Raw genomic sequence first — 16107 nt, forward strand, 5'->3', positions numbered from 1 at the left:
AAACTGGAGCAGTGCTGTTGCAGGTAGACTTTGAATGTTGCACTCACCTCAAGAGTGAAGTGAGGGCGGACAGCTGCATGCCACTTATATTCGGTCATGATTTAGATCGGTCTAATTTCCAGCTGGGACGGCACATAGTTGGGAGGGGAAACGTGATTACAGCACGTAGTGTCTTTAATCAGTATGTATGACATGGTATTGCATGCAAATGGCATTCCAGACATGGATCAGTGGGAAATCCAACCCGCCCGCCATGCAAGTGGTGAGGGGAAAATTCCAGATTGATTTCCCGCCAGTGGGATTCCAACTTTTGGCCCCTTTCTGAATTTTTCCCTCCCGCCTGCCAAGAAACATGCTGCTGGCAAGACCGGAAAATTTCACCCACTATTTCTTAAAGGTCCCTATTTCTTACAGGTAGAAGGATTAGTGGAGAGTTGAGGAGAAATTTTTTCAACCAGCAAGTCTGGGGGAGACAGTGGCATAGTGATAATATCACTGCTCTAGTAATTTTGAGGCCCAGGCAATGCTCTGGGCACATGGGTTCAAAACCCTGGCAGCTGATAGAATTTGAATTCAAATTAATCAAATCTAGAATTGAAAACTAGTCACAGTAATGGTGACCATTGTTGTTTGTTGTAAAAACCTATCTTGTTCACTAATGCCCTTTAGTGAGGGAAATCTACCATCCTTACCTGGTCTGGTCTATATGTGATTCCAGACCCACAACAATGTGGTTGGCTCTTAAATGCCCTTTGAGCAAGCCACTCTGTTCAAGGGCAATTAGGGATGGGTAACCTTGCCAGTGGCACCCACATCCTATGAAAAAATACAAAGAAAACCAACAGAGGCAGAAACCCTCATCGTATTTACAAAGCCCTTGGATATGCACTTGAGATGCCATAACCAAATGCTGGATAGATCTTTCTCAGTCAGCATGGACACGATAAGCCAAATGACCTCCTTCTGTGCCAAAAATCTTTTGATATTATGTAATCCATACCTTTCCTTATAACTCTGTGAAGATCCTTGGAACGGTTTATTTTACAGCGCTTTGATAAATGCAAACTGTCGCTAATGTTTCTTCTGGTACGGTGGAACCCGTTCAACTTACGCCACCTTCAATCCAAAAACAAAATCTCTCCAACTTCAATCATTGAGCTTCAGCATACAGATGACGCTCGTGTATGCACTCACTCAGAAATTGAGCTCCAGGTCATCGTCAACTCCTGAGCATATAAGAAAATGAGCCTTTCACTAAGCACCCAGAAAAGTAAAATAAAAACAGGAAGTGCTGTAAATACTCAGCAGATCTGGCAACATCTGTGGAGAGAGAATAGAGTTAACATGTCGAGCTGAATATGACTCTTCTCCAGAAGTGTAATCATTTCCAGCACTATAATTCTCCTTAAATTCTTAGTTCCGATTTGTGTCCATATTTTGGTCACCTCAGCATAATGATGCTGGGTGTGCAAGTCATATTTGACTCAAAGTGTTAACTCTGTTTCTCTCTCCATAGGTGTTCCCTGAATATTCCCAGCACTTTTTGGTTTTATTTCAAATTTCCACCATCCGCAGTATAGTACTTTTTTTACCCAGAAATCTAAGGTTCTCTTCCAACCAGCTCCCACAGCACAACACCTCTCCCCATCAACTAATTTCAACGGCAAGATCCTGGAAAATGTGGACTGTTTTCCATTACTTGGGAGCTTCCTCTCCTCGAAGGTAAGCATAAATGACAAAATTCATCATTGCCTCCAATGTGCCAGCTCAGCCTTCAGCTGACTGAGGAAAAACGTATTTGAGGACCAGGATCTTCATCTGAGACTAAGGTTATGGTTTGCCGAATGGCAGTGATTGCCATGTTCCTATATAATTCGGAGACTTGGCCAACCTACAGGGAGGTGGTGCCATAGTGGTATTATCACTGGGCTAGGCGCTGGGGACCATGGCAGATGGTGAATTTTGAATCCAATAAAAATCTGGAATTAAAAGTCTGATGATTACCACAAAACCATTGCTGATTGTCATAAAAACCCATCTGGTTCACTAACGCCCTTTAGGGAAGGAAATCTACTATCCTTACCTGGTCTGGTCCTACATGTGACTCCAAACCCACAGCAATGTGGTTGACTCTTAAATGCCCTTTGAACAAGGGCAATTAAGGATGGACCTCCAAATCCGGTGGCAAGAAAGGCAATCCGACAGCAGTGTCCTTTCTCAAGCCCAGCATTGAGGCGTTGATCACTCAAAACCAACTCTGCTGAACAGGACATGTCCGTCATATGCCTGACACCAGAGTCCCAAAGCAACTGCTCTACTTGGAAATAAAAACAGGAATTGCTGTCTGACAGCATTTGTGGAGAGAGAAACAAGGGGATTGGGGTACAGGAATAAAGAAATTTTAATAAGTCTTGCTAAAATTGTACAGGACCTCCAATGTGTAAATTGTGAGTCCAAATCTGGAACAGTGTGTGCAGTTTTGGTCTCCATATTTAAGAAGGGGTATACTTGCATTGGAGGCAGTACAGTGAAGGTTCACTTAATTTTTCCCTGGGATGAGTGGGTTGTCCTATGATGAGAGGCTGAGCAAATTGGGTTTATATTTTCTGGAGTTTAGAAGAACAAAAAGCGTCCAAGACTCTGAGAAGGATCTGACAGGATAGATGCTGAGAGACTGTTTCCACTGGCTGGAGATTCTAAAACACTGGGGCACAATCTCAGGATAAAGGGCCAATCATTTAGGACTGAGATGAGGAGAAATTTCTTCTCTCAAAGGGTTGTGAATCTTTGGAATTTTCTCCCCCAGAGGGCTGTCGATGCTCCATTGTTGAATACATTTAAGGCTGGGACAGGCAGATTTCTGGTCTCTTAGGGAGTCAAGGAGTATGGGTAGCGGGCAGGAAAGTGGAGCTGAAGTGCACAATTAGCCTTGATCGTATTGAATGGTGGAGCAGGCTCGACAGACCATGGTCTACTCGTGCTCCTATTTCTTGTTCTTGTATAAACAAAGTTAACATTTTCAGTCAAATATGGCTCTTCTTCAGAACTTGATCTTCGTGGAACTCAGTCACAGCAGCAGAGTACCAGAAGGTCAGTGCAAATGCTTTAGGGATGTCCTCAAAGCACATGGGAGTCCCTGGCTTCTGGCTGACCAAACTGGAGAATGTTCATTTGGGAAGGCACTGAACACATTGGAGAGACTTCATCAGGAAGATGCAGAGGCAAAGTCGAGATTTCAGAGAAAGCACACAAAGCTCCAAATAATTCAACCATATGAAGCACCACCAGCACCGTATGTGGCAGTCTGCAGATGACACACTGGACTTGTCAACCATCTTGACCCTGAAGGACAGTTTAAGAATAAAACAATGTGGTATTGATAATCCCGGCAAAATGTTGCCAATGCTGCAGATGGCGCTGTAGGGCGGGGTGTGTGGGAAGAAGGTGCGTGGGTTGGAAGCTACCGGTGCTGCAGATGGCGCTGTTGGGAGTGAGGGAGTAGGGCGGAAGCAGCCGCTTATCGGTGCTGCAGATGGCGCTGTGGGGGCAGGGTGATTAGGGCGGAAGCTGCCCACCTCCGCCGGTGCTGCAGATGGCGCTGTTGTGGGGGGTTGAGGGAGGAGGACGGAAGCTGCCGCCCGCCGGTGCTGCAGATGGCGCTGCTGGGGGAGGGTGAGTGGGACGGAAGCTGTCAGGTTGTTCAGTCTGATCGCTGTGTTGCGGGTGCGGGGAAGTCACAGGTGAGTGGCCTTGGCCTTGTCAGGCGGACGGTGATCCGGAGCCTAGCGGCAGCGGTAAAACCCTGACTGTTTTCAAGGCGTCTTTATTATTAATCCTTTGCCTTTGAGGCAGGAGCCCCGTGTGATTAGCGGTTGTGACAGGAGCTTCCCCTCTCCCCGGGTGTGATGTGCGCCTGTTTGGGGAGCTGGGTTTGCTGTTGGGGCACAAATCCAGAGCGATACAGACAGCGCCCGAGGTTCATCATCTCCATTTGAAACCCCCGTTTTGCACTGACATTGACGCGGTTTAAATGCCGCCAGTTTGCAGCGTTGAAGTTTAAGTAGTTAAACTATCGTTCCAGCTGCCGCCATGTCGAGGATAGTGACCGTCCTGTCCCTCTGCTGGAGTTGTCTGCTCTTCTATGCCGGCCTCGGCCTCTTCCTCAGCGGCTTCCTGCTGGTTCGAGTGGAGCTCCGCAGCCGCAGTTCATGTCGGGAGACACCTGTCCCCGCGACCCGAGGCGACCACCAGGAGACGGGCTTCAGCCAAGATGACAGCTCGTGTTGGATGTCTCGACGGTTCTCCAGGGCGGTCGTGCTGGTTATAGACGCTTTGAGGTTTGATTTCGCCAAATACAACCCAGAAAACCGGGACCCCAAACCGTATGAGAACAAACTGGAGGTGATCTATCACACCGTTGTTTCTAAACCTGAACATGCCAGGCTTTTCCAGTTCAGAGCTGACCCTCCCACAACCACCATGCAGAGGATTAAAGGCATGACTACTGGTACCTTACCCACCTTCATAGATGTCGGCAGCAACTTTGCATCGACTGCAATTCAGGAAGATAACTTGATTCAGCAACTTGTGCAAAATGGTAAAGTTGTTAAAACGGGAGGTGGAGGTCGCATTTTTAGACCATTGGTGAATTAAGTGCGTATGTGTATTTTGGAAAATGAGTTTTCTTTTTCATCATTTTCCTCCCAATAAAAGGAACCACAATCAGAAATTGTTGAAAAACTGGCAAATAATACCTTCCTTTTCCGTGTCCAACTTAGCCTAGTCTCTTTGGGGTCACATTGAAGTTTGAGCTCGGGAGACTAGAATCAAGTTATTTGTCCGCAACAGCTCTGCAACTTGACATTTGAGCAAGACGTGTAGTGGACACTAGGACCAGTTAGAGCCTGCCGGGTAGAGTTGTTTCTTGAAGCTGGAATTCTTTCCACTTTGTTCTAGGAAATCCAACAAGCTGTTACTGCATTCCTGATGTGGGTCTCAGTTGCTGGTATGTGGTAGTGAAAAAGCACATTAGAGAAGTGAAGAAGGCTTATGAGAAAAGACTGGCAGCCAACATAACAGGGAATCTCAAAGTCTTCTATAGGCATATAAATAGTTAAAGGGTGGTAAAAGGAGGAGTAGAGCTGATTAGGGACCTAAAGGGAATTTACATATGGACGAAGGGGCCATGGCTGAGGTATGATATGAATACTTTGCAGCTTTACCTAGGGGGCAGATGCTACCCAGGCTATAGTGACAGACAAGGAAACTCTGTCACTAGAAGGGTTCAAAATTGATAAGGAGGAAATGTTGAGTATACTGTCGGTACCTAAAGTTGACAAGGCACCGGGACCAGACGAGATGCATCCAAGGATATTGAAGGAAGTGAGAGTAGAAATTGCAGGGGCACTGGCCATAATATTTCAGTCTTCCCTAGACTCAGGGGAGGTGCCAGAGGACTGGAGAATTGCAAACGTTATGCCCTTGTTCAGAAAAGGTTGAGAGTATAAGCCCAGCAATTACAAACCAGTCAAGTTAGCTTCAGTGGTGGGCAAGATTCTAGAAACAATTATTTGGAATAGAATTAGTAGTCGCGTAGAAAAATATGGGTTGGTGAGGAAGAGCCAGTATGGATTTCTAAAGGGGAAATCGTGTTTAACTAACTGCAAGAGTTTTTTTTAAGAGGTAACAGAAAAGGTCGATGAGGATAATGTTGTGGATGTGGTGTACATGGACTTTCAAAAGGCATTTGATACAGTGCCACACAACAGACTTGAGAAAAAAGTTATTGTTCATGGAACAAAAGGGACAGTAGCAAAGTGGATACAAATTTGGCTGAAAATAGGAAGCAGAGAGCAATGGTCAATGGATGTTTTTCGGGCTGGAGGAAGGTTTGTAGTGGAGTTCCCCAAGGATCGGTATTGGGACCCTTGCTTTTCCAGACATATATATTAATGATCTAGATCTTGGTGTGCAGCGGACAATTTCAAAGTTTGCAGATGATACGAAACTTGGGAGTGTTGTGAACTGTGAGGAGGACAGTGTAAAACTTCTAAAGGACATATACAAGTTGGTGGAGTGGGCAGATAGGTGTCAGATGAAGTTCAATGTGGAGAAGTGTGAGGTGATGCATTTGGTAGGAAGAACATGGGCAGACAATATAAAATAAGGGGTGAAACTTTGAAGGGGGCGCAGGAGCAGAAAGATCTGGGTGTATATGTGCATAGATCATTGAAGGTGGCAGCACAGGTGGAGAGAGCAGTTAATAAAGCATATAGTATTCTGGGCTTTATTAAAAGGGGCATAGAGCACAAGAGCAAGGAGGTTATGCTGAATTTACATAAGACACTCATTAGACTTCAGCTGGAATACAGTTCTGGGTGCCACTTTATAGGAAAGATGTAAATTGCAGAAGAGGTTTACGAGAATGGTTCTAGGGATGAGAAATTTCAGTTACGAAGATAGATTGGAGAGGTTGAGACTGTTCTCCTTGGAGAGAAAGCAGCTAAGAGGAGATTTGATAGAGATGCTCAAAATCATGAGGGGACTGGACAGAGTAGATGGGGAGAAGCTGTTCCCACTCATAAAAGGATCAAGAATGAGAGGGCACAGATTTAAAGTGATTTGCAAAAGAAGCAAGTGTGACGTGAGAAAAATCTTTTTCACACAACGTGTGGTTTGGGCCTGGAATGCACTGCCTGGAAGTGTAGTGGAGGCTGGTTCCATCGAGCAATTCAAGAGGACATTAGATGACTATTTGAATAGAAACAATGTGCAGGTGTACGGGGAAAAGGCGAGGCAAGGGCACTAGATCATAATGCTCATTTGGAGAGCTGGTGCAAACACGATGAGCTGAATGGACTCTTTCTGTGCCATTAAACTTCTGAGATTCTGTGAAGTCTACCAATGTCATGTGCTAATAAGCTTCATCGTCTTAGCCGGTTAAATCTAACAGTATCCGGTACAGAGCTAGAAGTGTCAATGCCTTGACTGCTACCAACCTGTGTCTAGATTTTGAGAGCTGGAGTTTCTGGTACTTAGCTAAAATTGGACAGAAAATTATGGAAAGAGCTATTTAGCAGCATAGGTAATAAAGTCAATTTTTTGGACCATTGGTTCTGAGTGCGTGTGTATGTGTGTCTGTAAAATGTTAATAATTGACAGCCAAAGAATAATGTTACTGTTAAGATAGTCATGGCATTTAAAATGTCTAACTAATATAAGTATAACTATATGAACCAAAGTGAACCTAATTTATTGTGTATTTTGTTCCCTTAGAGAAGAAAGTGATTTTCATGGGAGATGACACTTGGGAAGGCCTGTTTCCAAATACGTTTTTCAAATCATTCCCCTTTCCTTCTTTTAATGTAAAAGATCTTCACACAGTGGATAATGGCATTCTTCAACATATTTACACAACAGGTAATAAATAATTACTTATTGAAACATGCAACTGGAACTTAAGTATCCCAGTAGGTAAGAATGCATACTTTGTTAAATTAGCATTTAAAGGTGCAGGATGACTCGACTTGGAGCAAGATCTTTGATGGCGTTTTGCACACCGCTTTTATGTGCAAAATAAGCAAAACTCACTTAATATTTTACGTAATTGTACTTGCTGAAGAAAAAAGCTGTTGCATGTTTGTGCCATTTTAGTTTTTTGCAGTTATAGGAAGGCCTGTCTACTGAGCTGTTGCTTAAAATCAGCCAATTCAGAGCCGGGCTTTGAAAACCATCCTTTCTGAGCATTCCCAGAAAGGTGATGTTGGTTCAAAATGTCAACAAATCTCCATCTCTTGGATCACTGCATTCCCACAAATGATATAATTTAGTGCTGTAGGATAAGTAAGTCTCTATAAATTGATGGGAATAGTGGTTGTTTTTCATTAGGGATCAAACATTTTGAATGTCACTTTTGTGCAAAGTAGAATAAAAAATATCTTACTTTACCATGCTGTTACTATATATTTTCATCAGATTTGTAACATGAATTGTTTTTAATTTTTCATGGCAAATTCTTATACTATCACTGTGCCGTATGTTAGATGACAACATCTGTATCACAGAGGTGCCCTTTTTAAATTAGAAAGCATGTTGAATTGAATCTTTATTAATACTCAGTGAGAAAATTAAGTTGAGCGTGTTATCAGGCCATTTCCAGGCTATATTTGTGTGTAAGAACATGAGACAGGAGCAGTGGTAGACTACATAACCCGTCGAACATGCTCTGCCATTTAATATGATCATGGTGGATGATAGGCTTCAACTTCACTTTACTGCCCACTCCCCATGCTCCTTGATTCCTTGAGACCAGAAATCTGTTTATCCCAGCCTTAAATATAATCAACAATGGAGCGTTCACTGGGGTAGAGGATTCCAAAGATTCACAGCCCTTTGCACGAAGAAATATCTCATTCCTAAATGATTGACCCCTTATCATGAGACTGTGCCCCGTTATTTAAATTCCCCAACCCGGGGAAACAGCCTTTGTATTTACCCTATCAAGCCTTTCAGAATCATTTATGCTTCATTCAATGAGTTCACTTCTTATTCTTCTAAATTCCAGAGAATATAATCTTGGTCATTGGTAATTCAAGCATAAGTTTTTTTTTATCGATTTTAATAGATGGGAAGTTTAAAAAAATGTCCTCAGGATGTAGTGACACTGGCAAGGCCATCTTTATTGACCACTCCTAGATCCCAAAAGTCAACCATGTTGTGTGACACTGGAGTCATTTATAGTCCAGACCAGGTAGGTGCACATCTGTGAAAGGCATCAATGAACCAATTGGGTTTTTATGACAATCCTGCAGCTTTCATGGATGTTTTATATGGTAGGAGTTCACAAATCATGGGACTGAATTAATTCAGTTTCTCAATTTGTCCATGGTGGGATTTGAAATCACTACAGCTGGATTGCTTTTCCAATATTAGGATTACCACACCTGACCATGGAGTGCACTTGAATTCTTTGTATGTACGTATTCTGTGGGTCAGACCCATGTGTGTCAAACATTCATGAGACTACTCCCTGTGGTTTTTAATCTGAAAAATAAAAGATGATCATCTTGGATTACCCAAAGTCCAGTTGGAGTTTGTGTTAGTTGTCCTCGAGTGCCAACTTCCATTTGTGGTCATTTTGACATTGTAATGACTACATTTTTCAATCATAAGTCACAAGTTTTTATCTGTTTCTTGAAAGTAATGTGTATGCATGAAGCCATAAGTTCGTTCAGCTCTGCCTTTATTTAAACAAAGTATGATTAATTTGCTCTTACCTCTGTTTTGACAGTTACTAACATCATGATTTCAACTCTTAAATGCATGTTTGTTCTCTATTTTTAGTGGAAGGGAAGGATTGGGATGTACTCATTGCACATTTTCTAGGAGTTGACCACTGTGGACATAGATATGGGCCTCATCATCCAGCAATGGCAGCAAAGCTCAGCCAGATGAACAAGATGTTGAGGTACATTTGGTGTCGGTTATTGCAATGGCTTCTCTATTAAATAGACAAACATATGTAATAGTGAGCTATACAGACCAGCAATATCCTAATACTACTACTTGATTGGTGTTGACCCATTTCAGCTGGTCATTAGTAATGGTGCTATTATTGACCTCAGTACCTTGGGCTAGAGAGGGAAAATATGGAGTATTGTAGCATAATGGTAATGTTACTTGGCTAGTAATCCAGAGACCTGGAGTAATGAGTACAAATCCCACCATGGCAGCTGGGGAATTTTTAAGTTAATTAATTAAATAAAAGTGCTATGATCAGTAATGTTGACCATGGATTATCATCAAAACCCATCTGGTTCACTCATGTTGCTTAGGGAAGAAAATCTGCTAGGTATTTGCCTAGTTTGCCTGACTCCAGGCCCACAATAACATAGTTGACTCTTAACTGCCCTCTGAAATACCCTAGTAAAAGGATACCAACAATGCCTGCATTCTATGTATAAATAATGAAAATTCTTAAATTGGTTCAAAAATGAAAGTGCCAAAAACGCACCAGCTAAAAATGTTTAATCACTGTTTAGCATTTTAAACTTTGTTTCTAAAAAGCAGAGGTGTCCAAGTTACTAAAATGTTATTTTAAAAAAGGCATTTGGCACATGGGAAAAGAATTTGAGAGACTGAGATACAATTCCTCACTGATGCAAAAAAAAGTGTTCTTTTTTAATAGAACGGATTCAGTTGTGTGAAGTGCATAATGCATCTGTTTTCAATTGCTTAGTCAAGAGATTTAGTAATTTACTCCCATATTTTTGAAATTTGTTTAGTTTGATAGTATTTGGATGAATAAATATATTCCTGAAGTAGTGATTTACTTTTTTAAAAAGTCAGAAGTTGCCAAACGCAAAAAATAACTAGGACGTGCATTTATGTAGGCAAATGCAGCATTCATTTTGTAATTGGCAAGCTCTCACACAAGCCGCAGTGTAGTTAATTTTATTTTGATGGTGTTGGTTGAGGGATGAATGTTGGCCAGGGTGTAAAGGAAGAGTTAGTCAGACTGACTTGAAGTGTGTTAATATCAAACCATCATTGATTTTTCTTTGTATTCTAATAACATTAGCTGTTAACCCTTGTTAAATAGAGAAGTATGATTCTTTGATGGGATATAATGCCATATAGTTAAGAATACACTGAGATGGCGACCACTGGATTCTTGAACTGAGATTGACCCTTACAGAATCAGCAGATTTTAATATGAAGTAGCCACCTGCTAATGAGTAATGAGCAAAGTTCAATGGAGGCATGCCATAACATACTAAAGGAAAACATCTGTGTAAAATGTCTTTTTAATTAAGGTTTCTGTAGATGGATGAAATTGACTCGTGCAAAATGGCACAGAATCAATGACAGTTTCACTCATTTGTGACATTGCTACAAACAGAGCTGAAGGGACACAGCATCATTCAGTAGAGTCATCTAGATGTACCAGCCAATCCACACATGAGATGCTGTGTGGACCCAAATCAAGCACGCATGTAAACCCCTTGGAAAATATTATTATTGTAAAAGTTGACCCTTACCTTATTGCCTAAGAAATTGGCCTCAAAAATTTGGCTTTTATACGGGTATATACCAGTAAGTATTTTCTTTGTTTCTGTGCATCTAAATGTACAAAACGATAGTTCTTTATCCAGGTGCAGAATTGCTGCCTTTGTTTATAAATCTTTTCTGCATTTGCTAGGTCAGTGATTGGGCAACTGCAGAATGATACATTGCTGGTGGTCCTAGGGGATCATGGAATGACAAATACTGGAGATCATGGGGGTGACAGTGAAGAGGAAGTCAACGCAGCATTATTTATTTATAGCACACTTCCCCTGTTTGAGATAAAACACACTGAAGTAAGTACCGCTGTGAAGAATGTTTTATTCATCTTGCTGTTATATTGCCAGAGATGTAGTTTGAATGCATGCTGAGTAACAGGAATGCAGCCAAATCACATTATAGTTTCTTAGAAAATATACATGCGTGACTTCAGCTAAATCTATACTTCAGTATGGTTGTCCCAACAAAAGATTATCCCAAATGCTTCCGTACACTCTATTTGGAATTTAATTCCTGATCCTATGGTAATTTAGTCATAGTCATAGAGGTCTACAGCACAGAAAAAGGTCCTACAGCTCATCGAGTCTGCACTAGTCTAGTACCTAACTATTCCAACCTCATTTTCCAGCACTAGGCCCATTGCCTTGTATGCAATACTGCAATACATCTGCAGGGCAGAATCTTGTGCCCTTTTCCATAGCGAGTTTGGTGGCGGGGGCCATTTTAATCAGGCAGCATGATGGTAGGTATGGACCCTGCCACCATTCAGCCTCCACCCTGATTAAGTCCATGGCAGGACCCACTGCCAATTTAGGCTCTTATCTGGGCAAATATTAATACCCACTTAAGGGCCTCATCCCACTGCTGCCAATATTTTGCCAGTGGTGGGCAGGGTCTCACCATGTGGAAAGCTGGTCAAGCAGACCCTTGTAGGCTCACAGTGGGGATCCCTCATTCAAAGACATTCAGTTCTTGATCGAGGACCTGGTATCGGGAAGGGACAGGCCAGTGAAAGCCACCCCCATGCCATGGGTGTGTGTCATACCAGCAGCAGCCACTGCTTCCCCAGTGGTACTGCTGGTCAACAGAGCCAGCGTTCTCATTGGGCCGGACTTCCGCCCCCAGGTTCCTTTATCCCAGGGAACTGGCCTGTTAAGTGAAAACAAAAATACCTGGAAAAACTCAGCAGGTCTGGCAGCATCTGCGGAGAGGAACACGTTAACTTTTCGAGTCCGAATGACCATCAACAGAACTAAGTTAAAAATAGAAGAGAGGTGAAATATAAGCTGGTTTAAGGGGGGTGGGACAAGTAGAGCTGGATAGAGGGCCAGTGATAGGTGGAGATAACCAAATGATGTCACAGACAAAAAGACAAAGAGGTGTTGAAGGTAGTGATATTATCTAAGGAATGTGCTAATTAAGGGTAGAAAGCAGGACAAGCAAGGTACAGATAGCCCTAGTGGGGGTGGGGTGGGGAGAAGGAATCAAAAAAGGCTAAAAGGTAGAGATAAAACAATGGATGGAAATACTTTTAAAAATAATGGAAATAGGTGGGAAAAGAAAAATATATATAAATTATTGGGAAAAAAAAGAGGGGGATCGGAAAAGGGGTGGAGATGGAGGAGAGAGTTCATGATCTAAAATTGTTGAACTCAATATTCAGTCCAGAAGGCTGTAAAGTGCCTAGTCGGAAGATGAAGTGCTGTTCCTCCAGTTTGCGTTGAGCTTCACTGGAACAATGCAGCAAGCCAAGGACGGACATGTGGGCATGAGAGCAGGGTGGAGTGTTGAAATGGCAAGCAACACGGAGGTCTGAGTAATGCTTGCGGACAGATCGAAGGTGTTCTGCAAAGCGGTCACCCAGTCTGCGTTTGGTCTCTCCAGTGTAGAGAAAACCGCATTGGGAGCAACAAATGCAGTAGACTAAATCGAGGGAAGTGCAAGTGAAATGCTGCTTTACTTGACAGGAGTGTTTGGGCCCTTGGAAGGTGAAGAGAAGGGAAGTAAAGGGGCAGGTGTTGCACCTTCTGCATTTGCATGGGAAGGTGCCCTGGGAAGGGGTTGAGGTGTAGGAGGTGATGGAGGAGTGGACCAGGGTGTCCTGGAGGGAACGATCCCTGCGGAATGCCACCGGGCGGGTGAAGGGAAGATGTGTTTGGTGGTGGCATCATGCTGGAGTTGGGGGAAATGGCAGAGGATGATCCTTTGAATGCGGAGGCTAGCGGGGTGATAAGTGAGGACAAGGGGTTCCCTATCATGTTTCTGAGAGAGACAGGAAGGTGTGAGGGTGGATGCACGGGAGATGGGCCGGACATGGTTGAGGGCCCTGTCAACCACCATGGGTGGGAAACCTTGATTAAGGAAGAAGGAAGACATGTCAGAGGAACTGTTTTTGAAAGTGGCATCATCAGAACAGATGCGATGGATGCCTGTCTCTTTATGGGGTATGTGGAACATTCCTTGTTCCAGTCCTGCTCCGGCTCCCTCCCACAGTTCTTTCTCTAGTACATCGATGATTACTTCGGTGCTGTTTCATGCTCTTCTGGAAAAATTTATTAATTTTGCTTCCAATTTCCACCCCTCCACCGTTTTCACACGGTCCATCTCTGACACTTCCCTGCCCTTCCTTGACCTCTCTGTCTCAATTTCTGGTGATAGACTGTCCACCGATATCCATTACAAACCTACCGACTCCCACAGCTACCTCGACTACAGCTCCTCACACCCTGCTTCCTGTAAGGACTCCATCCCATTCTCTCAGTTCCTTTGCCTCCGTTGCATCTGTTCTGATGATGCCACTTTCAAAAACAGTTCCTCTGACATGTCTTCCTTCTTCCTTAACCAAGGTTTCCCACCCATGGTGGTTGACAGGACCCTCAACCGAGTCCGGCCCATCTCCGGCACATCCACCCTCACACCTTCCTCTCACTCCCAGAAACATGATAAGGTCCCCCTTGTCCTCACTTATCACCCCACCAGCCTCCGCATTCAAAGGATCATCCTCCGCCATTTCTGTCAACTCCAGCATGATGCCACCACCAAACACATCTTCCCTTCACCCGCCCGGCGGCATTCTGCAGGGATCGTTCCCTCCAGGACACCCTGGTCCACTCCTCCATCACCTCCTACACCTCAAACCCCTCCCATGGCACCTTCCCATGCAACCGCAGAAGGTGCAACACCTGCCCCTTTACTTCCCCTCTCCTCACCATCCAAGGGCCCAAACACTCCTTTCAAGTGAAGCAGCATTTCACTTTCACTTCCCTCGATTTAGTCTACTGCATTCGTTGCTCCCGATGCGGTTTCCTCTACATTGGAGAGACCAAATGCACACTGGGTGACCGCTTTGCAGAACACCTTCGGTCTGTCCACAAGCATTACCCAGACTTCCCTGTCGCTTGCCATTTCAACACTCCACCCTGCTCTCATGCCCACATGTCCATCCTTGGCTTGCTGCATTGTTCCAGTGAAGCTCAACGCAAACTGGAGGAACAGCACTTCATCTTCCGACTAGGCACTTTACAGCCTTCTGGACTGAATATTGAGTTCAACAATTTTAGATCATGAACTCTCTCCTCCATCCCCACCCCGTTTCAGATTCCCCTCTTTTTTTCCAATAATTTATATATATTTTTCTTTTCCCACCTATTTCCATTATTTTTAAATGTATTTCCATCCATTGTTTTATCTCTTCCTTTTAGCCTTTTTTGATTCCTTCACCCCACTCCACCCCCACTCGGGCTATCTGTACCTTGCTTGACCTGCTTTCTACCCTTAATTAGCACATTCCTTAGATAATATCACCACCTTCAACACCTCTTTGTCCTTTTGTCTGTGACATCTTTTGGTTATCTCCACCTATCACTGGCCCTTTATCCAACTCTACTTGTCCCACCCCCCTTAAACAAGCTTATATTTCACCTCTCTTCTGTTTTTACTTAGTTCTGTTGAAGGGTCATTCAGACTCGAAACGTTAACTGTGTTCCTCTCCGCAGATGCTGCCAGACCTGCTGAGTTTTTCCAGGTATTTTTGTTTTTGTTTTGGATTTCCAGCATCCGCAGCTTTTTGCTTTTATCTGGCCTGTTAAATGCTTGAGTGGAACATGATGTCACGGCCCCACTGGAAAAAAATGATGCAGGGCTCTTGCTGGTTCTCCAGGCAGCAGCCAAGACCCCCGCTACCTTCACAAATAGCAAAGCTTTTGGCTGTAGCCACCAATTTTAGTTCTGGTTAATGTTAAGTGCTTGCATAATTTTTATTAAATAAATTAAAAGTTTTATATCTGGTTGCACTTCCGATCAAAGGTCATATTTTGTATTAATGTTTTTTAGTATTCTTCCCTTGACAATGTAAAATGGCACGTAAACATTTATGAGAATTTGTAAATATCTGCACCATTAATTCTAGCTTAAACAATTGCTTGTCCCAGTGGTGCTGTGGTCAAGGCATTCAGCTATTTTGTTTTTTCCCATGAATTTTGGCCATTTGATTCTGGTTTTAACGTTCATCTTTTGTATTTTTAAATATTTGTCTTTGGGGCTGTTTCCAGTACTCTTTGTCCAGTTTTGGCTTCTTGCTTGTAAGAACATTGTGGTTCATAAATTCATAAACTTTAAGAGGAATACATCTTAAAAAGGCACCAATCAAGTCTTTAACCCCTTCATTTTTACTCCTCATCCCAGAACCCGAACAAGATTTATCCGCATCAATGGATTATTAGATGTCTAAAATGTACCTTATTATTATCTAGCATTAATTGGTCCAAATTTATTAATAGTTCTGCAATTCAACCCTCTGTGAAGGCTTTTGGTATGAATGAGTTAATCTTTTCTTGCCTAATCATCAAAGTTAGCCAATGAAATCCTGTACTAACAGATCTTTATTAGTGTTTATGATCATGCAGATTAGCATTTTAACCTTAAGCATTACAAGGACAAAGCAGCCTGTTTGATTGGCACCCCATCCACAAATATTCACGCCCTCCACCACTAAGGCACATTGGCAGCAGTGTGTGCCATCCACAAGATGCACTACATGAACTC

At 43.1% G+C, this 16107-nt stretch overlaps 1 protein-coding gene across 6 annotated transcripts in view; it reads left to right on the forward strand.

Moving 5' to 3' along the window:
* The first annotated feature begins 3666 nt into the window (after positions 1–3666).
* The window catches only part of pigo (phosphatidylinositol glycan anchor biosynthesis, class O), a 43114-nt gene continuing 30673 nt past the window's right edge, over positions 3667–16107 (forward strand). For 4 of the 6 annotated variants that reach the window (XM_041189122.1, XM_041189147.1, XM_041189138.1 and 1 more), the window contains exons 1-4: positions 3747–4597; positions 7276–7419; positions 9343–9466; positions 11201–11360. In XM_041189122.1, coding sequence (XP_041045056.1) covers positions 4090–4597; positions 7276–7419; positions 9343–9466; positions 11201–11360 — 936 coding nt within the window. In that variant the 5' untranslated portion in view covers positions 3747–4089. The other 2 variants (XM_041189130.1, XM_041189165.1) reach the window with 2 other exon arrangements.

The sequence above is a fragment of the Carcharodon carcharias genome, chromosome 1 (assembly GCF_017639515.1).
Source record: "Carcharodon carcharias isolate sCarCar2 chromosome 1, sCarCar2.pri, whole genome shotgun sequence".
NCBI classification, from domain to species: domain Eukaryota; kingdom Metazoa; phylum Chordata; class Chondrichthyes; order Lamniformes; family Lamnidae; genus Carcharodon; species Carcharodon carcharias.